Raw genomic sequence first — 23,947 nt, forward strand, 5'->3', positions numbered from 1 at the left:
ATTTAAGAATCAACTGTTAAGAATCAGCCATCTGAGAAAAGTCAGATCAGCACAGGTCAAAAATCAACATTCATTTGAGGATAAAGATTAGAAGATACTTCTTATAATTACAGCAGCTTCAACTCAACCCATTTAAAATAAGCTTAAAATAAGCTACTGACTCTGAAAGATGGGAAATGATTTCAAGTAAAGATTTTGGCTCTGATTATCATCCTTTGTGATGGAAGCCCAACCAAAGTAAAAGTCACTATAGAGCATAAAAGAATGGACAAGTTGCCAGCCATCAGACAGTCCAAGCATGGAGATATGGCTGCCAAGGCCAACACAGACTTATGGCATGTATTTATTTCTAAAACACTATGGAGGAAAGTGACAGAAGATTATAAGCAGAATTCCTTCATAAAATGTGTTTTGTCTTATTCTTATTCTCTTCCTCCTGCTCCTCCTCCTCCTTGTTTTTCTGGAAGGGGAAAGAAGCCTTCAGAAGAACTGACATTAAAGCAGAACAATTGTAAAGAGTAAAACACAGAGCCAAAAGAATGTGGAAGTTTCAGGCCATTTAGTGCAAAATCTGAGCCACCTCAATAGGCCCCAAAGCCATCATTATATTTTTAGCACAGTGAAATAATGAGAGGTAGTATGGTGGAGTAGATAGAGACTCAGCTCTAAAGTCAAGAAGACTTGTGTTCAAGTATTGCCTCTGATACAAATGGGCTGTGATCGTGGGCCAGCCTCAACCTCCCAGTGATCAAGGCAACTGACTCCAAGTTATACAGAACAGGGGCCTATATGCCCTAATGGAAAGGAGTTTCTTCACAGGGAGTTCTCTATGGCAATGAAATTGTAGCTTAGTCCCTGCAAATAATTGGAGGGATATATTATATATGATATATATTGGTGGGATGTATTATATATGATACATAGGAGAGATATGTTATATATGATGTAATTACATATGAGCAGCAATAATTGGTCACGTATAAAATTGCCATATATTTAGTTGATGGAATATTATTGTACCATAAGAAATAACAAATATGAAGAATTAAGAGAAACATGAAACTTGTATGAACTGATGCAGAAGAAGTTAGCTAGACCCAAGAGAACACTACGAGAACAATAATGTAAAGAAAAATGCCACAAAACATCAACATTCAGATCAATGCAAGGAACAATCTTGATGCCATAGAACTAATGACAAAACATATATCTCTTTTGGTAGAGAGGTAGAGGAGTATGGGTGCTGAATAAGGTACATAGTTTTAGACATGATCAATTTGTCTGTTTGTTTTGCTTTACTGTATTTCTCATGATAAAGGGTTTCTTTTGGGGGGGAAGTGGTTATAAATAATTTTTTTAAAAACTGATGTTCATAATAATGATTTTGAGCCATCATGAAAAAAATCAATTATGTTCAGTAGGCTTTGTTAAGAAGACAAAGAATTCATTGCAGAAGTGGCAGTGATTATGAGTATGGAATGTTGTGTACACTGTCAAATGCGTTGTTTTGTCACACTGCTTTTTTTCCTCTTTTTTTATTTCTCTTATAAATTTTTGTTACAAAGAACATTCACTGGATACAGGAGGGAAAGGAATATATTTGGAAATGGAGGTGTTGTACAAAGAAAAGGCATCAATAAAAAGGGAGGAAGAGACAGAAAAGTATGTAATATATTTTAGAAAGATTTTCATCTAATGTGATAAAATTTTTCAAGTTTAGGTTTTAGAAGGGGACACCCTCACCTGTTCAGAAAACTGTTATCAAGAAGAATGCAGGGTTCCAGAAAGCTAAGGGTTTACTGTACCTTGTTTTTATCAATATGTCTGGTAAACATGATTTTACTTCTCAAAGGAAGTATAGAGTACCTATTGGTTTTGAATTAAATGAATTAAACAGTGCTATAAAACTGCATCCCACTGGTACTTTCAGGCTGTGTAGAGATCAGAAGGCATGACCCCTATTTGGGAAGGAAAGATGAGCTAGAAAGGATTTAAAGTTGTCTTGGCAATGCAAGGTTATATATGTTATCTGTCAAACTTGAGAGCTTGAGAGCCTTTCTGGTCCTTGCTCTGGTTCCAGCTTTGTGACTTTGGGCAAGGTTTATATTTGTAAAACAAGTCTACCCTAAGTTCACTTTTTCTCATCTTCCCATCTGCAAAATGGAGAAAATAAATCATTGTCCCTTGCTGGTCCCCAAAATCATGATAATATATTAGATGCATACAACAAATATAAAGGCTCTATAGCTCTTTGGAAGGGAAATTCTGTGTGTTTTCAAGGCTTTATTAAAAATAAATATATTAAAAAATTTAAAACAGTATTGTATACCTATATGCACTTGAAGAAACTTAAAGTGTTTTGTAATAACATAATGTGTATCATATTTGTTACACTAAAAAAAAAAAAGCTCTTCAGTCCTTGAGTAATTTTTTGGATTTGATATTCTGACTAGCTTAATGTCCTTTCCCTGGCCCTCCTATCCTGCAAGCCTCCTCCCCTACTTGATGTCCATTTTTTGCCAATTTATAACCAACAAACATTGATTATAGTCCATCTACTTCGTGGTCAACAGTGAGTGGTCAATATTGTAGCACTTAAGAGACAGTTCTAAAAAGATTTCTAAGCAATGAGGTTATATAACATTTAATATGAACCCAGCACACATTCCTAAGAAAGTTTGTAGGCTTTCATACCTTAAAAAAAAAGAATCGAATCAACTTTTGATGTTAAAGTATTTCAGAGGGATTAACTTGCTATGCCTCTTCTTTGGTATTTATTAGTATCCAGTAGAAAGGGACTTCATCTGTCTTTCTATCCCCCATGCCTGGTGGATTCACTGTGGGGATCAAGAAGGTTACTCTTCAAGGCTACTACCAGACTACTGTTGCTCCTATGAGCACTCTACTATGGATTCCAGTTTCTGAATCTTTGTTGGTTCTTTTGATCTTTCAAAACTCACAGAAAATTACTTGTTCTATCTCTTTCTGATACTCATCCATCTAAGATCAGGATAAGAATAAACCCAACTAACACAGAAGAAGAGCAGTATCATGCGTTCTGGCTTCATGGTAAGTGGATGAGAGAGGAACAGACCCCTCCATCATCTTGATGTCTAGGACACTTCTTCCTCTTCACTTAAAAGCCTTCAGAGAAGAGATAGTTCTTCTGTACTTGGAGTCTTTTGTATATCTACTGGCAGCCAGCCAGTATTATTTTGTTATTCCATAGTAAGCTGAGAGGAAACATTCAGAACACCTTCACATACTCAAGGAAGGAAAGGACCAGGACTCCTATATCAAACATTTCTAGGAGGCAGCTTACTAAGCCGCCAAGTGCGTTGATACCAGGCAGAACATACTATGCATGCTGTAAGAATTGATCCTTCTTTGGCCAGTCCTCCCTCCATCACCTGCAATTATATTATTATTTCTAGGAAAGGCCCTATTTGGTGGTGATGAATGATTTTTAATGTTACTGTATTGTACTTGCGGATATTTTGCTTAGTATTTTTGTACCTGTATTCATTAATGGAACCACTGAAGTTCTAGTCTGATGCCTCATTATGAAATTACAAAATGACCCTGGAATCTCAAAGGGAAGTGCATTACAAAGGGAGAAAGACCCTGGATATTAACAGAAGCATTGTTGAGTGATGTCAGTTTTCATGAAAGAATCTAAGAAGAGTAGAAATGTCCTAGAGTCGGGACCTATAGGATCATAGACTTAGAGCTAGAATATAGACAGCTCATCAAGTTTAATTCCTTCATTTCAAAGAGAAGAAATCTGTGTCACTTGCCCAGGGTCACACAGATAAGGTATGTGAGGCAGAGTTTGAACAAAGGTCTTCTGATTTCAAGACCTGCCCTCTATCTGCCACATCATTTTGCCCCTTTTTAAAAGGTGGGGAAGTAGGACTATAAAGCCAGGGAGCCAATCCTAAAACTTTCCCCAACATGGAGGGTAGACACATCATCATGTAAAGGGAGAACAAAAAAGTCTAAGTTTTTTAAAAGTGATGAACTTATGCAGAGACCAGGGAGGGTCCAATTCTTAGACCATGTAGCAGGGAAAGTATCAGTTATTTTGTTGCTAGTAGATATCTATTAATTAACAAGCACTTATTATGCACTTTCTATGTGCCATTTGCTGTGCACCAGTATTCACTGAGAATATCTAGTGGCTAGGGATAAGAGAATGAAACAATCCCTATTTGGAGGGAGATTACATTTTCATGCATAATAAAAACAGAAACCATACTCTATCCTGGTTATGTCTGAGTATTGCATTCAATTCTAGGCATCATATTTTAGGAAGGACACTGACAAATTAGAGTTCATCTAGAGGACAGTGGCTGTGACAGACACAAGAGTAGGAACTATACCATAAGTCCATTCTTTTGATTTCCTAGATTGGGCTTGAAGCCCCCAACTTCAGACAGCCATCTGATTTTAAGTTACAGAAGTCTTTGTTGCTGTTCTCTGTGAGCCCATTTGTGAGGGATGATGCCCATCCCCATAAGATCAGTTGAAGGAACTGGGGGATAATTAGCCTGGAAAAGAGGAAACTTTACGATACCAGATATGTGACTAAAAATGAGACTGTCATTCTGGATACAGTGCTTCTACTAATGTTGGGGTGTTTTTTTTTTCATTGCAGTGTTGCAATGTTTGGTCGTGTTGAGCCTCAGTACACATATTAAAGCCCCTAAGACGCCCACCCCTTTTATGTGTGGTTTGGTCACAGGCCTGTGATTTCATTGATATAGAGAATTCCCAAGCAAAGGAAGTCCCTTTATGAATGGCAGATCAGCAAGTGCTTTGCAACTTTTATTTTTAAAAGGGTTGTCTGGGTTTCTAAGAAGTCAGTTGACTTCCCCAGGATCACCCAAGTCAAATATGCATGAGAAGTGGGACTTGGACCCAGGTAGGCCCTGATTCTGAAGCTACCTCTCTATTTACTATGCCATTCTGCCTCTCTCCTGCCTTTCTTCACATGAACTAATGTCTAGCAACATCTCTCACATCCTGTGTCTGCATATTTGACCTTTGGATCCCTATTGAATTTTACATTATTAAGATTTGGCCCATTTTTTTGGTTTTTTGATCAAGGTTTTTTTGGGGGTGTTGTTCAATCAATATATTAGCTCTTCCTCCTAATTTTGTGCTGTCTGCAAATTTCATAAGCATTATTTATATCTTTACCCATTAATAAAAATGTTTCAAAGAACAAGGCTAAATGCATAGCTTTCTGAAGACACACCACTAGAGACCCTTTCTCTAGGTTTAACATGGATCTATTAATTACCATTTTTTGGGTAAAATTATTTAACTAGTTGTGAATAAACCACATTATACTATCATCTTGTTTCTCCACTTTGTCTACAAGGATATCAAGATAGATGTTGTCAAATGCCATGATGAAAGTCACTAGAAATATCTTCATTTTAAGTAACAAACTTTCTTATGTTGAGCTGAAATCTACTGCCAAATAACATTTGCCAACTGCCTTTTTTTCCTCCCCTCTAGAGTTATAGAGAACAATTCTAATCCCTCTTCCTAATGACAAGTCATTGAACATCATAAAAAAGGGATCATGGCCCCACAAAAGTCTTCTCTTCTGTTCTTCCACACTTGAAGTTGACGTAGTCACTTTCTATCAAGGTTCCCATTGTTTCTAGTTTGTTCTTGTTGGCCAGAGTGGTAGCTGCCTCTGTCACTTTTTACTTTTGAAGGGATGAAACAGTCAACAAGGCAAAAGCCATACTGTAATCACTTACTTATGGTACAGTTCCTACTCTTGTGTCAATCATGACCCCTGTCCTATAGATGAACTCTTAATTTGTCAGTATGCTTCCTAAAATATGATGCCTGGAATTCAGCACAATACTCAGGTATAGTATAACCAGGATTTATTATACATGAGAATGTAAGCTCCCTGCAAATAGGGATTGTTTCATTCTCTTATCCCTAGCCATTGGATACTCTGTGACTACTGGTGCACAGCAAATGATGTACAGAAAGTACATAATAAGTGCTTGTTAATTAACAGATATCTACTAGCAACAAAATAACTGATACTTTTTGTGCTACATGGGCTAAGAACTGGACCCATCTTAGTCTCTGCACAAATTTGTTACCTTTAAAAAACTTTTTCATTCTCTCTTTACATGATGATGTTTCTACACCCTATGTTGGGGAAAGTTTTAGGTTTGGTTCCCTGGTTTTATAGTTCTACTTCACATTCTTTTAAGAAAGGGCAAAATGATGTGGCAGACAGAGGGCAGGTCTTGAAATCAGAAACTCTACTTTGATTAGAATATGGCTTCTAGGGGCAGCTAGGTGTGGATAGAGCACTGGCCCTTGAATCAGGAGGACCTGAGTTCGAATGTGGCCTCAGACACTTGATACTTACTAGCTGTGTGACCCTGGGCAAGTCACTTAACCCCAATTGCCCAGCCAAAAAAAAAAAAAGGAATATGACTTCTAGCAGCTGGCAATTACTGTAAGTTATCTGTCATTACTGTTTTTTGCCTGTGTGTTGGTATTATGAACTGTAACAAGGAAACAAAAACCATTCCCCAGCTGTAATCATATGTAACAATATCACTTCTGTTTCTTTTCTCATTTATCCTTAGCCAACTGTGCTGTCATTCATTCATTCTAAGTTTGTGGACTTCCATAAATATATTTTAACATACAGTTCTAATCTACCATCCCTGTTACCTGATCATTTTCTTTTGAAGAGGGATGAGAGGGTAGATGAAATAGAGACTGGCACAATTCACCAATGCTCAACAAATATGAGCAATAGCAATGCTGGCATTCTTTCTTTAACTATAGGTGGATATAGAGGGGGTGGGGTAGAAGCAGAGGTGAGACAGAACCAGCTCCAAAGGGCTCTCAAGAGTCAATTGTTATATTTTCAGCATAAGCATTTATACCTTGGAAATCAATAAGCATCTGGGCTTGATTTATTGTTTTATTTATTGTCTATGTTTAAGAAAAGTGACAGAAAAATTGATACTGATACTGCTTAAACTTAAGTGTGTCCTGCATATGTTTCTTTTGGTTTTTGAAAAGCTGGTTGTTAAATATTTACTGGGGCATCAGTGGGGAAGAAATGGCTTTGCTGCTTTCGGCTAGGAAGGATACTTAACAAATTACATTTCTATCAAGGCTGTATTTTGTGGCCCTTTTGCTACACCACCAGCTGCCTAGTAGATATTTAATCAGATGGCCCACGGACATTTTAAACTTAATACATCCAAAACACAACTCAAGTTCTTTACCCCTCGAACCCTTCTAACTTCCCTATTTCTGCTGAGGACACTACTGTCCAATCACCTAAGCTTGCAATGTTGGAATCATTGGGAGCCTCTTTATTCCCCATCCCCCATCTAATAAGTTGTGAAGTTTTGTGGATTCTACCTCAACAGTACAGGGCAGTGGGGCTGGGAGCCTCACCAAGCAGCAGGCCAATGTCCATGGTGATTCCTGTGACTTGTGTTTATTTTGTTGTGTGTTGTGTTCTAGTTCAGTAGGATGCGAAGATAGATACCTATATTCATAAGCTGGGCATCAACATAGAGAACAAGTCAGACTGAGTCACATCTCCTCTTTGTAGCATTAGCCCTGAAGCTCTCTGAAGACGACCTTTCCTATTATACTGGGCTTTCTGGACTTCCATGAAATCCCAAAACTTCTAAGTTCCCCTAAACAGTGGCTACTATTTTGAACAAGTGAATCATTCATTATTAAAAGCATTATGTTTAAGGGCTTATCCAAAAAACCCATCCCCTTTTCTCACACTCACATACCTCTGGCCTTTGTTCAGCCCCTCCCTGCTTCTTCTCTGAACCTTTGCAATGGTCTACTTACAGTGATGCCAGCCTCCAGTCTCTACTCCTTCCAATCCCTGATTCACCTAGCCAGACTGATATCTCTAAAGCCAGGTCTGATCATGTCATTCATTCCCTCACTCAAAACACTCAGTTGGCTCCCACATCCTTCATGGATAAGACACAAACTTCTTTGTCTGGAATTTAAAAGCCCTTCAAGATCTGGCTCTAGCTTACATTTCTAGGCTGATGACATCTTACTCTCCTTCACAGACTTTACACTCCAGCCTGACAAGACAAGCCTACTTGCTCTTCTTCCCTGAACATGACCTTGCCTCTCCCTTCTCCATTCAGTTTCTGCCTAAGGTTGTCTCCTGTCCTTGAAGTGCACACCTTTTTCACTTCAAGGCATGTATTTTTAAAAAGTTTAGTTGCTAAATTTTTAAAAAGTAATGCAATGTTAGTTTCTTTACACTGGTGAACAAATGGGTGTCACTTTTGTGTCTTCAATAAAAATAAAATAAATAAAATCCCCTGGATTGATATCCTATTGAAGTCTGCTGCATAGTCTGTGGCTCCCATGTGTGAAATGCACCCCCTTCTCAGCTTGGTCTCATAAAATCCTTATTTCTTTTCATCAGCTTAGGTGCCACCTCCTACATGAAACCTTTCCTGAGTTCTTCAGTAGAACATAAGGTTCTTGATGGCAGGATTGGGTTGCTGTTGTTTTTTTTTGTTGTTGTTGCAGGTGCTTAATGATTTCTAATTGAACTGCAAATAAAATAAATACCATCAAAATAAGTACAAAGTTAACTTAAAAAAATCTCTTTACTTCACTGTCAGTGACACAGTTAATATCACACAGTTGCATAATCCTCAAAACATAAGCTTACAAATATTCAAATGAATGTCTTTATCTCTCCTCCCAATACACACACACACACACAAAACTGCAAAATAAAACAGTTCTGAACAGTATTTTAAAGGTTACGTGATTCTCAAGAAAGAGAATGCGTTAAAGTCGGAGTGTCCACTGTATTTCCAATGCACTTCACACACTCCAGATTACAATACTCACTAGCAAGAAAGGGATCCACAAATGTAAATCTCCTGCACAATGATAGAAAAATAAGTGCAATTTAAATGAACAGAAAATTATTATGTTAAATTAGTACATAGCCTAGTAAGTGAACAATGCTGCATCTACTTAGGGTCTGTAATGTTGCATTTAATATTTGTAGTTGGTTACTATACATTTACCTAACATTTAGCAATATTCAATAATACATAAAGTTACAAATTCAGGTTTTTGAAGCATGTAGTTTGATATATCTGGATATTGCCTGGCATTTTTAAAACACACTGTTAGGTTTTTTTCAGTTGGGTCTAATGTGACTGTGCAATGCTAGAACAATAGTCCAGGATGTCCTGAATAGTGAATTCCATTGTAACACCAGATCCAGGATAGCATCGTGCTATCAACCCCTCAAAGTGCTTATATTGGCGTATAAATTCATCTTGCATGGAGTGCCACACCACCTATTACAAAAGATGGAAAGAAAACATCAAATTGTGACAAATAACTAAGGGGAAATATGGCATGGCCAAGTATAATTACATATGGGCAAAATTCATTCTAATTCTATTAATTTGTCTTCACTGTAGTTTCCTCATCCGTAAAATGGGGATAATAATAAAACCTACCTCTCAGAGTTGTTGTGAGGATCCAATGACAATAATTATAAAGTGCTTAACACAGTGTCTGGCACATAGACAGTATGCACTATATAAACAGTTAGCTATTATTTTTATCTATCAGCAATAATTTATTAAGCATCTAGTAAGTGCTATGTCCTGGGGAGATACAATTTAGTTTATACTAACTATGTAGCTCTAATTATCAGAAAAATTTAACTTAAAAATTTTTTAAAATAAGGCCTCTTTCAAAGTGCTGCCAAATGTCTGGCCACAAGACTCAAGATTTTAGAAGATAAGGTGATGTTGTAAGCCTACCTCACATACAGTTGCTATAACCAATACTGTTTTACAAATAACATCAGTACAATGCAATTCCTGTTGCCACAGCGCCCTTGGAAATCATTTTCTACCTCCCACTGATGTGTAACAATATCAAATCCCGTATATGTAGGCATTCAGGGAGGGCTCCCAGATTTCCTGGTCAACATCAAAAAAGGTTCTCAGCTGAACAGCAGATCCAACTTGTCCATAAGTCTACTGAGTGACTCAGTGTAAGCTAGCATACTTAGAATGTCTTTTCAGGCTGCTTCCATCCATTCAAAATAGCACTGTTGTATGTTAAAGTGAATAACTTGCATATTTGGGTTTAGGTTATTCTCAGATGACTTTTACTGCTAAATTTTTTTATTCTTATAAATTTTAAACAATATTTTATTGATATCAGGTTTGGATGTTTTCTCATTTGGTTTTATTTAACTATTTTTCTTTGAAAGCTTCACCACTGATGGGGGAACCTTCTATTTGCACTATGTACAGAAAATCCAAATTTTTATAACCTGGGTGAACATACTAAATGAGCACGTTTCCCTGTTTTTATACTTTAATGCTGACATTAAGTGGACTGATGAACAAAGTTAGTACTCTTGTTGTATATCACTGAAATAATTTTAACTTGAGAGATGCCTTTTTTCAAGGAAGATTACCCACTGCATTTTCATCTACTGAGACTATCCACAGCTCCACCAACATACCCCAACCAGTGTACCTGTTTTCCCTCTTTTGTCATCTTTGCCAGTCTAATAGGTATGAGGTAGATGAAACCTAAAAATTGCTTTAAATTTGCATTTCTCTAATCATTAATCATTTATAGCATTTTTTCATATAATTGTTGTTAGCTTAGATTTCTTCTTTTGAAAACTATTCATATACTTTGACCATTTGTCTATTGGGGAATGTTTCTCAATCATATATACTGAATCAGTTCCTTATATCCTTTATCAGAGAAATTTGTTGGAAAGATTTTTTCCAGTTACTTGTCTTACAATCTTTTCTACACAAATAAGTCTAGATTTTATTTAATCAAAAATGTTCATTTTATCTTGTATGTTCTTCTCTATCACTTGTTATAAAGTTTTAATCTATAAATCTGAAGGGAAATTTCTTCTTTGATTCTCTAATCTGGTTACATATGTAGGTCATGAATCCATCTGGAGTTTATCTTGGTGTATAGTGAGGGTGCTGGTCTAAATCTAATTTCTGCCAGACTGCTGTCTAGAATTCCTACATTTACTCCTTTCTATCTATATAAAGTTTTAATGAAACTAATCTGCCTAGGCATCAAGGAGATCCTCACGAGGCTATCAGAGAATAGACAGGCAAGCAATATTTTACAGAACAAATTTTTAACTATCACAAAGTTGACTGAAAGGTGTAGAGTTTAGATTGTGACTGTTTTCTTGCTGACCATTTATTTTTTGTCTCTCTTATGTATATATACACACAATACAGACATGCCCACATTGATGCACCATTCCGTCGGTAGTTATTGACGCTTTCTCAGTTGTTTTTAGTAATACATTGTGAGTATATGCACATATGCAGTATGGGTACAGACATAGATATGTGTCTATATATACAGACACATCTCTTTTTCTCTCTCTCTTACATACACATACCACTCTTTAGATTGTCTCTCCAACTACTTATCATAATCTGAACCAGTGGGCATTCTCATCCACTCTGTAGAAGTCTTTTAGGGTGATATTCAATTTTACCAATTCAAACACTTTTTTTGGACAGTCAACAAAAGGTGATCAAGTGCAAATCCTCTACATCTTCCAGTCAATTCTGTGAAAGGTAAAGGTGAGTTATTCTGTGGAATATGGTTTGTCTGCCTGTTCCCTTCTAACACCCTCACTGAGGACGTCCTTGACATATATGTAGATTAGTTTCATAAAAATTTTAAATAGATAGTAAAGCAGATATATAGACTGGCAGTTTTTGATGCTCTCTCAGTTGCCGTTTTTTGGTAACAAGAAGTTATGATACTTTTCATGCCTTTGGTATCTTCTTTTTTTATATATTTATATTATATTTCTAAAACAAAATCAACAAAGTAACTCCATAACAGTTTTATATCAAATATGTTATAAAGCAGTTATTATTGTCATGATGTAAAAGCAATATACTCCCACTACATCATCACTTAAACAAATGATTAAAAATTTAGAAACAAAATCTTTAAACATTCCAAATAAAAAGTGTTATATACCATACTCATGGTGCAGAAGTTAAATAATTCAAACGTAATAATGCTTGTGCCTAAACAGATAGTAATGTGAAACCTTTAGGCATATTATTTTCTTAAGATTACTGCAGAAACACTGACTCAGAAATGTCTGACGTTAATTCACCCCTCCACTAACCTGATCTGCAAATCTGGGAGCATTAAGTGTTAGTTGATTGATTAATTAATGAAGCAAATTAATTAATTAAGCATTAAGATCATTCCTGATCTTTTGCTTCTGTAAGTTGTCTGTACAAGGAGGTTTTGAGGGGAAAAAAGACTTTTGTAAGACTTTGGGATTATTTAGTCAAAGGAACAAAAATCCATACCTGAAGCAAATTCTCTTCTTCACAAAGGTGCTTATCAACTTTCTTGTAGAGATTATCTAGTCCTTTCTTCACTTCCTTTCCAGGATATTCTTTGATAACTTTACGAAGTTCTTGTTTATTAAATGCAAGTTGATAACTTACTTCTTCTTCTCTTATACCTTGTGCTACTCGAGCTTCAACACCCTCAAAGAAATGCTATAATGAAATTCAATCAGAAAATTAACAATCAGGAGTGACATGACCTGTTTTTCTTGTATCTTGTATGAAATTTAAACCACAGATAAAAATCTTAATGACTTGTAATATTCCCTACTGCAAAAGCTTTTCAAGATGAAAAAAATATTGTGACTTTCTAAGCACTGCTGCTAGTTGATTTAAAAACTCAATAATTAAACTGGGCTGTGGATGAAGATGGAAGGATATTTTTGTACCTCAAAATACACATAAGATTTAAAAACTTGTTTATGCGTTGCACATGTATAATATTTACGTTCTGGACCTAAAAAACAATAAAAAAGTACTTACATTTAGTTTTTCAAGAGGTTGTCCTAAAGAATAGATAACATAAGACTGAAGATGATCTGTATACTTCTGCTTGGCTTCTTTTTTTTCAGCTTCTAGACATGAAATTTTCAAACGAGAAAGAGTTGCAAAAATATGGTGGAAGTTCTCCATCATCACCACATCCCTGGGAGTCTTCTGGCTTTCATTTGCTACTTTCTCCACTAAAATAAGATTAAAAAGAGTTAAAAAAAAAATCAAAGCCTTTTTGGATGGTAAAAAGACATCCAAAAAATACCCAAACCAAACCCCACCCAAAAGTGGAACTCTTTTGAATTCTATCGACAGAGTCTATTAGCAATGCCAACTTTTGATTACTTAGAACTGGTGCCTTTTTCTTTTTCTGCTGTCTTTTGGCACTTGTGAAAGAGGAGATGAAACTCGAATTGGTCATTTAGGCAACTTACCACCTTCAGTAAAAGATGTAGAGAAGATCAGGTTGAAGCTAAAGACTAAGTACAGTGAGATTTGAGGATTTTTTTCCTGGTGTAAGCATGCATGATGAGAAGAGGGGCTATTTTTAAGCTGAATCATGCTTAGGAAGAGATTTAACAATCACAATCTGCCCTCATCTACTTTTTCAAGACGTTCTTTTACCATTTCCATATATTTAATCTGGAGATTTATTTCAAAGTTTAAAAATTATATTAACATATTTTGTATCATATTTCTCATTGTGCTGTTCTCCTATCTCTTCGCTTCACAGAAAGTAATCTTTTATAACAAAGAAAAAGCAGGAAAAAAAATCAATTAGTTCAGTAGAACTAAATCAAATATCAAAAAAAGTCTGAGACTACATGCACTGTTCCACACCCATGCCTTCTTGTATCTTTTGAGTCAAGTGATATTTTAGTCACTTTTTGAAGGTCCAATAACCCATAATGGTTAGATCAATTTACAGTTCCACCAACAGTACTTGAGTGTACCTACCTTTCTACAACTTTGATTATTCCCATTTTTTATCATTTTTGCCAAGTCTAGGGGAGTGAGAAGAAAATTAAGTTTTTATTTCTATTCCTCTTACTGATTTAGAACATTCTTTTATACGGTTTCTAAAAGTTTAATTCTATTTTGAGAACTGTTTGCTATAGGAGAATGGCTTTTGGATTTGTGTGTGTATAAATATATATATATATATATATATATATATATATATATATATATATATATATAAACACACACACCATATATTTCTTTTAAAAAATAACTTTGAGAAATTAAAGTACCTATACATATGTTTATGTAATATATATGTGTGTGTGTGTGTATATATATGTATGTATGCATGTATGTATGTATGTATGTATGTATGTATATATCTCCTAAAATTAGAAACTAAGAGAGTGTTTTCATACTGAAAAAAGCTAAACGAACTGTGGTATTGTGAATATAACTGAATACTATTAATACATAAATAATAACAAAATAGATCGTTTTAGAGGAAACTGGAAGACCTCTATGAACTAATGTAGAGTAGGGTGAGCAGAACTAGGAGAACAGTTTATTTAATGATAACATTATTGAAAAAAACAACTTTGAAAGACTTTAGAACTCTGATCAAGAGTCCAAAAAAAAAAAGATGAAAAATGCCATTCACCTCTTGCATGAGAAGTGATGAACTTAAAATGCAGAAAGAGACATACATTTTTGGATATGCCCAGAGTGGGAATTTGTTGTGCTAGATTATGCATGTAAGAATTGGGGCCTTTCTTCTTTTAAAATCTGTTCAGATTTTGGGGGAGAGGGAGAGGGGAATGGGAAGGACAGATTAAAAAAACTTAAAAATTTTTTTTTCAAAAGGATGAGAACGGAAGGAAGTTCAGAAATAAACAGATTAGCAAAACAATTTTAAAAGTAACACAGTGAATTATATAACCTTAAAAAAAGCAAGCTGTATGTAATAGACATTTGCGTTTTATTTAATTTTTTTCTGTTCTGCTGCATACATGGAAATTTCCCCTTCCTCCTTTTAATATTTAACTGCAGAATAAAAAACTAAAAATCTAAAAGCAAAAAAGTAACTTTTATTTTATGTTTTTAAAAAATTAACCAGCATTTTTCTTCCCCCCACTCACCTTTCCTGTCCCCCTACTGAAATGGTCTTCTATATTTAAATCTGTCTGGATACCAGACCCTTATGAGAGATATCTGCTATAAAGTTTTTTTTTCTCCAGTCAGTTACTTCCCTTTTTATCCTAATGGTATTAACTGTGTGTTCACACAAAAGCTTTCCAATTCCATGTAACTAAAATCATTTACCTTATCTTTTGTAATTGCATCTTACTCTGGTTTGGTTGAAAATTCAATTCCTAAGCCATAACTCTGAAAGGTTCCTGATCCTATTTAATACATACATACATACATGATTTATGTACATATATAATTTATACATAATTTTCATATTAAATACCATTCCTTGCTATTCAAGTTACATAACTTAATATTATATTTTTTGAGTTTATTGTGGCATGTGGTATAAGATGACAGTCTGATTGGTGGAAGACAGCTTTCCAGTTTTCCTAGAAATTCTCATAAAATAGGGAGTTCTTATTCAGGTTTATCATACACTGGGTTATGGATCCTTACTATTCCTGATTTTTCTTTATCCAGTCTTTTTGATATACTTTTCTACTTTTAAATCAGTACCCAATGATTTGTTTCATATTAATCACATTTACATCCTCTCCATAGAACCAGCAACCTTGGGTTTCTCAGCTCAGCATTTGATATTGCACCCATGGGACTTCGCTCAGGCTGCTTCTGAAACCTATTTTCTTCATTTCTATCTTGGAGAAGACTTAGCTTTCTTCAAGGTTCAACTCAGTTATGATCTCCTATTGAAATCCTTCCAGCTCTTGGTGTTCTCTCTCTCTCCTCAAATTACACCATATGTATCTGTCTCTCTAAATTTTAACCCAACTGTGGGATGTACTGTCTGAAGATTTTTTGCTTTGTCTTTGTATCCAGTGCTTGGCATATAGTAGTTGCTTAAAAAATGCTAACTGAATGAACAGTGGTCAAACCATATACTCATTGATTAATTTTAAACATATCACTAAGTACCTACTACGTGCAGGTCTCTCTTGAAGGCCACTGAAACATCTCAAATACCTAATGGACAGTTTTGAACTGTATGTCCCACAGGCATCACAAACTCAATTTGTCAAAAAACACCAAGCTCATTATCCTTCCTTTCAAACCCATTCTTCATCTGAATTTCCCTATTTCTAATGAGGGTACTACCATCTTTCCAGTCATGTAGGCTTGTATTCTTCGTTGTCATCCTTGACCCTTCACTATCTCTTAACACACTCCCTCATCAGTTGCCAAATCTTATCATTTCTTCTTCCAAAATATCTCTCTCATCAATCCTATGCACTCCCCTCACACAGCCACCACCATAATTTAGACCTTCACCACCTCACCCCCTAACTGGTATTGTCTCCAACCCATCCTTCATACAGCTGTCAACTGGATTTTCCTAAAGCTCAAGGGTGAAGATGTCATTCTTCTATTCAACAAAGCGTAATGGCTCCCTGATAACTTCAAGATCAAATACAAACTCCTCTGCTTGGCAAATGCCTCATTTGGCAGAAATCTCTTCAAATGCTGGCTTCAATTTACCTTTCCAGGCTTAGTTACATGTTATTTCCCTCTGTGAACAGCACAGTCAAACCAAGATGGCTGCCTTCTTATTCTTCATACACAAAATTCCATTCCTTGCACTGACTGTCCCCTATGTCATGGGATAAACTCCCTCTGTACTTAAGTCTCTAGTTTTCTACAAGGCTTAGCTCAAACACCCCCTTTTGACATAAGGCATTTCCTGATGCCTCCTAGTACCTCCTTCCCCTACATCCTCATTGCCCTGTAGTGATTTTGTAGACATAAAGATGTGAATGTTGTTCCCACCCCTGCAGAGCTACACTATAAGATCACTGAAGACAGGCACCGTTTTCACTTTTTGTATAGCTAGCACTTAGCAAGGTGCCAGCACAGTTTCTTTAATGAATGCCTGCTAATTGATTGAGAGGTCTCATGTAGGAGGCAGCATCTGAGTTGCACCTTGAAGGAAGCTAGAAATTCTATAGGGATTAGGAAAAGAGAAGTATTTTACAACACTGGTGATAACCTCGTACAAAGGCATAGGAGTGGAAAATGGAATGTAGCATATGGGGACAGCAATTTGGAAAGATAGCTTGGAGTTGAATTGTGAAGGACTTTAAATGTTAAACAGAGAAATCTGTTTTATTCTGGAGATAAGCGGAAGCCACTGAAGCTTCCTGAGCAGGGAAATGACATAGTCAGACCTGTGATTAGGAAGATCAATCAATCAATTAGCAACCGTGTAGAGTGTGAGATGAAAAGTAAGAGCCTGTTGTGACAGTACAGGTAAAAGGTAATAAGGGCTCAAATTAGTGTGATGGCAGTGAGAGTGGATAGAAGGGGATGGATTTGAGAATAGAGACAATACTGACAAGATCTGGTCACTGACTGGATACGTGAGGTGAAGGAAAGGCAAGAGTCAAGGATGACTAATGATTGGTAACTTAGGTGACTAAAGATAATGGTACCCTAAACACAAATAAGGAAACTTGGAAGAAGGGAAAGTTTTGGAGGAAAGAAAATATACTCTGTTTTGGCTATACTAAGTCTAAGACATTGAAATGCCCACTAGGAACTGGTCACGTGGGGCTGGAGCCAGAGTGTGCTAGACGTGGTTCATACTGGCTCACGATAGTCAACTATAAAATTTTAAGTATGAGCATTCACATCTCTGAAATTGGCAAATACTAAAAATCAGGCTTGGTTTATTGTTTCCTTGAGTGTTTATACTCAAGAAAGTGATACAGAAAATGTTAATGATGTAGATTAATTTAAAAGCGTGCTGTATACACAGTTGTTAAACATTTACTAGCATACCCCAGGCTGAAGCTCAGGAGAGAGACCAGAAGCAGATATACAGATCTTCAAATCATCTGCATAGATTAATTAAAACTACAAGGGGTTATAAAGTCAGTTTGGCATATACGAGAATACAGAGAGAAGGGGGCCCAGGACAGAGCCTTGGGACAGACTCATAGTTAGAGAACGTGATATGGATGATGATCTAGCAAAGGAGCCTGAGAAGTGGTAAGGCAAGCAAGAAGAGAACCAAAGGGAACGATGCAATGAAAATTCAGAGAGGAGAGAGTTTTTAAGAAGAGAGTATGAGAAAATGAGAACTAAGGTCCTTGAATTTGGCAATGAAAAGACTGATATATATTAGGGTAACCTATTTTAACTCTTAACTTCCCTTTATTTTCTCAAAATCTCCCCATAATGCTGCTTTTTATGGTATGTTCTGTAACCAACTACGAACAATTATTGTAGTAAAATTTTTCTTTTTAAGGCTTAGAGTTCTCATTCATTTATTTTAGGGAGAAATGAAGAAAATGTCATCTTCACTACAACAAATGTGGGATGGCTTCCTCATTCCAGCTGCTATTGGTTATACCTTACAGAATCTATAGACTCTAGAACACTAATAATGTTAGCAAAACTCTCTCTCCTGTCTACTGTTTTGATGAATTACCTGAAATTCTTCTAAAGTCACCCCCCAGGGTCTGTAAAAACCTTAATCTTGAATACTGATTTAAAAATTATTCATATTAAGCTAGTAAGTTTTTTGTATTAAAATCCTATTATTTGAGAGGCAAACAAAAATTACCACCACTACCACATACATTTTGGAGAAAGAATAAAAGTGACATAGGTTCTTTAACAGCACACAGATTTTAAGTTACTCATCTCTTAGCCTAACTTGAAAAAGTAACTGTCTCAAATGTTAAGTGAATAACAACTTCTTCCCTCAGTCATTCTTACAGAAATCACCACTCTCTTTTTACTCCAGGCCTTCATTCTAAAGAAATCTTAATATATAACAGTACCAAAACTGCCTCAGCCCCTGACTTTGCATCATAATTTTTAAAAATTCTATAAGCTACTATATACTCAAAGCACTGGGGAATAAAGGTAAGGCCTGGTCAATATTAGTGACATATTTTTCAGTGGCCTCACTACTTTCAGCTTTGCTCTTTTCCTTTCCTGAAACTGCCTTAAGTCTTTCCATGTACAATCTCTATTTAAATCAATACTCACTCCTTTATGATACCAATTAACCTAGAAAAAATTGCAGCTCTGACAGCATCTTTCTCTTAAGGTAGTGTTGTTTTCTACAGTTAATGAATTTTAAAGGCATAGTCTTTCAAATTGCATTTGTACTTCAGGGAATTTGCTAAGTCCCCAAATTTAAGGTTTGTTTTTTTTTAAGATGCTGAACTCAGAGATAGGAAAAGGAATAAACATTTGATATTCAAGACAGAATAAGAACTTGGAAAAAAAAAGAGGTATAACTAGTGAATTTTGTTGTATGGAGGCAAGAACCAGAGAATGTGACTAATAGTTTCTTCAAATTAAATTTTTAGGACAAATTCACTTGCATAGGAAGACCATCTCAGGACACAAGTTCCTTTCGGGGTAGAGATTCTGGGATGCTACCCAGTGCAGAAGGTGCTATGGTAGGCTAAGGGCAAGGCTTGGGCTGGCTATTTTAAAGAGGTTGTATGAGATAGGGCAAGAAATACTGGTAATTTCCTATTCTGACTGATTATTCTTGCTAACTTGAGGCTAAGCTCAGTTGTTTCTACCTGTTGAAGGAAAAAAATGCTGTTAGTGCTCTCTAAATTTTGGTATATGGCAGACATCACTTCATTTGTCCCATCCTAGTAAACTCTGCTATGAAATTTACTATTATACTGCTCCTTGTGTTCATTAAAAAAAAATCAGGTGGAAAGGAATCAGTAGTTTATAAACATTCAGACAAAAACTTCACCTTCAGATTCTCTTATGTAGTCCTTATCATTTATCTCTTCAAATACTCTTAATAAAATGTTACCTAAACGCACCATCATCACGTAGATCTTATCTTTATCAAGTTAGTAGGGCCTTCTCTTCAAAGAAAATGCTTCATATAAAAGGGAGATACTGCCAAATGACTATGGTCTTCTGGATAGGCAGATAAGAAATAAAATACAGGAACAAGCATTGGAAATAGCAGTTCAGTCAGTCCGATGATTAAAGAACTCAAATTTCTCTGTTTTTATTGTTCTATACTAGAATCTGGTTTCTTCTGTTATTCCTTAAAATTCCTGGTAGGCAAAGTGTTCTATTTTCTCATCCCTTTAAAATTTCTAAAGCAATTAAAAAAAAATACAAAACTCTCAACTAAAAACTAGTAACCCACTGTATGAAAATTTAACTTAAGCCTCCAGCCACAGAGTAGAAGTGAGAAGATATTAGGGATTGACCTAAGATAGTTGTATCAAACTCCACTAAACTGTACAAAAGAATTGATGTAGGCCACATACTTAAAACCACATATTAACATTATCTGTGTTCTACTGTATTTTTATTTATTTTGTTAAATATTTCCCAGTTACATTTTAATCTGGTTCAGTCCCACTTCAGAATGCAGCTAGTTGCAATAAGCCTCCTGTTTGAAAACTTTGATGGAAAACTCTGACAAGTAAGCCCCCTTTCCATTACCTGAGTTCCCTTAATCAACCACAGTTCAGTTGTTTGCAGAAGCCTTCAGGTAGCAAGAACAGTCCAGAGAAATCTCCAGTAGAGCAAGACCCTCTTCTGCCTGCAGATTACACTAACCCAGTGGTGGGGAACCTGCAGCCTGGAGGCCACATGTGACTCTCTAGGTCCTCAAGTGTGGCCTGCTGGCTGAATCCAAACTTCACAGAATAAATCCCCTTAATAAAGATTTGTTCTGTAAAACTTGGACTCAGTCAAAAGGCCACACCCAAGGACCTAGAAGGCCACATGTGGCCTCGAGGCCATTGGTTCTCCACCACTGTGACTAACCCATTCTGCCTACAGTACTAAAAGTGGCTATTCAATAAATATTTGTTGAATGCTAAACAAATGAATATAGTTCTTAAAAATGCTTCTAGATAACTGCATAGAATATACACATGTATACATACACATATACTGCTATTACTTTTAGAATTTGGGGACATTTTCATTTCTGTATCACTGAAAAAACAGGATTCAAAATATAAATCAAAAGTTATCTTCAAATTATGATAAAATTAGGCAAAAAGATGGTAAAAAAAGACTGAAAAAATTCCTACTAAAACTTACCATTTACAAAGACTCCTCTTATAAGTTTTATGTAAGCTTTATCTAGATCTCCACGACGTTCTGCATTTTTGAAAATCGATTCAGCAAGCCCCGCAAATTCTTCAAATTCAGCAACAAATGGAAGAATCCCCACTTTGCTCTTCTTTGAGATCTTTACTTCTTCCATCTGTCTTATTTGGTTACTCTAAAGACAGGCAGAAAGTAAGGCAATGGAATACACTAATAACATGAAACACGACTGACAATTAACTATTTTGAGTATAAGCAGAGATGGTAAAACATCTTTGATTCTTAAGTGGATATGAATAATCACAACAAAAATAATGAAAGAGTTCATGCATAATGCCCTCTACAATAACCTTTTAAAAATGAATTAACAAACTTCATCTTAGTAAAAAAAAAAGTACAAACAGACTATCAATGAAACATTTATATTATTTGTAAATAATTATCTGGTACAAAGTTGTGGATAAAAGATACTTCATCTCTTGTGCTTGGGGTTGATAAATGACATGTTCTTAGCTTTTCTTCAAGTACTTTGGATTAACAGGTCTATAGTAATTTCTGAGAAGTAAAGCTCTCCCAGGTGGCCCTGATGTTACATGATTCTAACCCATTTCTGGCCTACCAGTTTCTGGTGAGAGGAGGAGAGAAAGAGAAAATCTTCATAACACATTTGAGGAATAATTTTACCTGTTTTGTATCCATTACTTATTCCTAAACTAGTATTCAAATCAAAGCACTCAGACACTCTGGTGACAAGATGCCAAGGGAATGTAACGCTTATCTTATATAGATAAAACAGAAACATTCCCAGCAGTACAGACTGGCATCACAGACTTTTAGAGTTGGTTGGCAAAGACTTCAGGGACAATTCTTTTAGCAGCATGGTGAGCTGGTAACACACATGGGAATCAGAAGACCTGTACTCACACATCCTAGGTCTGCCATTTGCTGGCTGTGTGACCACGGGAAAGTCATATACTTTCTCAGCCCCAGTTTTCTCATTTGTAAAATAAGGAAAAGTTAACTGGGCCTTTAAGATGACTTTTAATATTCCTTTCTAGTCCTCACATTTTATAATTCCACAAGTTATTGCACGTTTAATTTTACAGATGAGTTTGTTCAAAATAACAAAAAAACCATATTTATATGATAATATTTGCGTGTCTACTTCTCAAATACCTAGATTGATACATGGGAATCACTTTGAAAAACATTGCAGGAATACGATTTTCAGTTTTTAAAGTAAAAATTGTATGCACATAAGTAGTTTTTATATATCACATACTATACAAAAACTATGCACTTACTATTTGTATTACAGATCATAAAAAAAAATTTATCTGGGGACCTGGGTAATGGAGTACTAGTGAAAAAGACACTGTGAAAATTGTTCAGTGTTTCATATTATCTCTGGTATAATGTTCCCTTCTTATATGTACACATAATCAAGATTTGATTACCTGAAATCAAAATTTCTTGAAACCAATTAGGTAGATTCTCTTTGGAGATTTTAGATATACAGATTGTAGGTTATAGTCTGAAAATATTCTAACATAAATAGAATTCTATATAGCCAATACAAGTCTAAATTTTTCCTCTGGTTAATGAAAAGAATAGTGTTTAATCAAAAACAAAGCCATCTGTGATAATGAATGTATTTGTAACAAAATCTCTTAGCACCTCCATAAACAAAAAGTTCTCATATGCCTGTTCTTGATTGACAACTTAGGGATTAAAGGATATCTCCTCTTTCAATTTCAACATTGGGAACAAAACACCAACTCTACATACCTGTTTCACACCTTTCCTCCACACCAAGTCATTCAAATCACAATTTTCAGCCATTTCAAGAGTAAAATTTATTTTAACAGTGTGTGTGTGTGTGTGTGTGTGTGTGTGTGTGTGTGTGTGTGTGTGTAATCTTGGTAGCTCATGCTAGCTGGTATTTTTTATCACACTTTATGATTTACAAATTGCTTTCTATACAATCTGTGAAGTAGGAAGTAAAAATATTAATATATTTATAGATTCCTCACACTATACGACACAGAATCCAGTTTGGCATAACTTAGTCCACAGGTCCAGCTTTTCATTTTTGTTCCACCTTACCAAATTAGCTAAGCTATGGTCACTAACCTTGATCCCTAGGGATATTAGGAATATTTTGGCTAGGCTCTAAGTGAAATTCCTGAATTTTACCCCTAACTGTTCCCTCTGACAACTCTATTCCTTATCTACCCCCAGATTCTACAATGGTAGCCTCATGAACCTTGTGTGTCCTAGGCCTCAAAGCCTGGGTCCAGTTCTATTAGATTTCTTGCATTAGACCTAATTTTGCCCCTGCTCCTTTTTCAATTTCTTTTATCTTTTTGGTAAGCTGGTTTAAACCTCTACCTTGGAACTGTATTTCTTCCCAGCCACTTCAGTTTTCTGTGTGTCTAAGTTAAATATGAATTTATAATTACAAAGTAGCAGCACAATAAACTCCTGGAGCAAGGAGTGCTTCTATTTCATCTGGGTATTCTGAGCACAGTAATTTACACCTAGCAGGGACTCAAATGTTTTTAAACTGAATTTAAGATCACTCATCTCAGGCAAACAGGGGTATGCTTAGAACACAAATATAACTGGAGAGGTTATTTATTACCGCATCCTCTTTGAATTACTTTCGTTTGTGTTAGTAATTTTAAAGAAAACAAGTTTTTCGTAAGTGATATAACACATAGGAATCTTCTACTCTGCTATATTAATAC

At 35.6% G+C, this 23,947-nt stretch overlaps 1 protein-coding gene across 7 annotated transcripts in view; it reads right to left on the reverse strand.

Annotated features, from left to right (window-relative positions):
• Nucleotides 1-8,647: 8,647 nt before the first annotated feature.
• EXOC1 (exocyst complex component 1) overlaps nucleotides 8,648-23,947 on the reverse strand; it is a 60,134-nt gene continuing 44,834 nt past the window's right edge. For all 7 annotated transcript variants that reach the window (XM_020975293.2, XM_020975297.2, XM_020975294.2 and 4 more), the window contains 4 exons: nucleotides 21,189-21,372; nucleotides 12,957-13,156; nucleotides 12,432-12,626; nucleotides 8,648-9,377 (listed from right to left, as the gene is read on the reverse strand). In XM_020975293.2, the coding sequence (XP_020830952.1) occupies nucleotides 9,225-9,377; nucleotides 12,432-12,626; nucleotides 12,957-13,156; nucleotides 21,189-21,372 (732 nt within the window). In that variant the 3' untranslated portion in view covers nucleotides 8,648-9,224. The remainder of the gene's footprint in view (nucleotides 9,378-12,431; nucleotides 12,627-12,956; nucleotides 13,157-21,188; nucleotides 21,373-23,947) is intronic.

The sequence above is a fragment of the Phascolarctos cinereus genome, unplaced genomic scaffold, assembly GCF_003287225.1.
Source record: "Phascolarctos cinereus isolate Bilbo 61053 unplaced genomic scaffold, phaCin_HiC Scaffold_9;HRSCAF=440, whole genome shotgun sequence".
In the NCBI taxonomy this organism is placed as follows: domain Eukaryota; kingdom Metazoa; phylum Chordata; class Mammalia; order Diprotodontia; family Phascolarctidae; genus Phascolarctos; species Phascolarctos cinereus.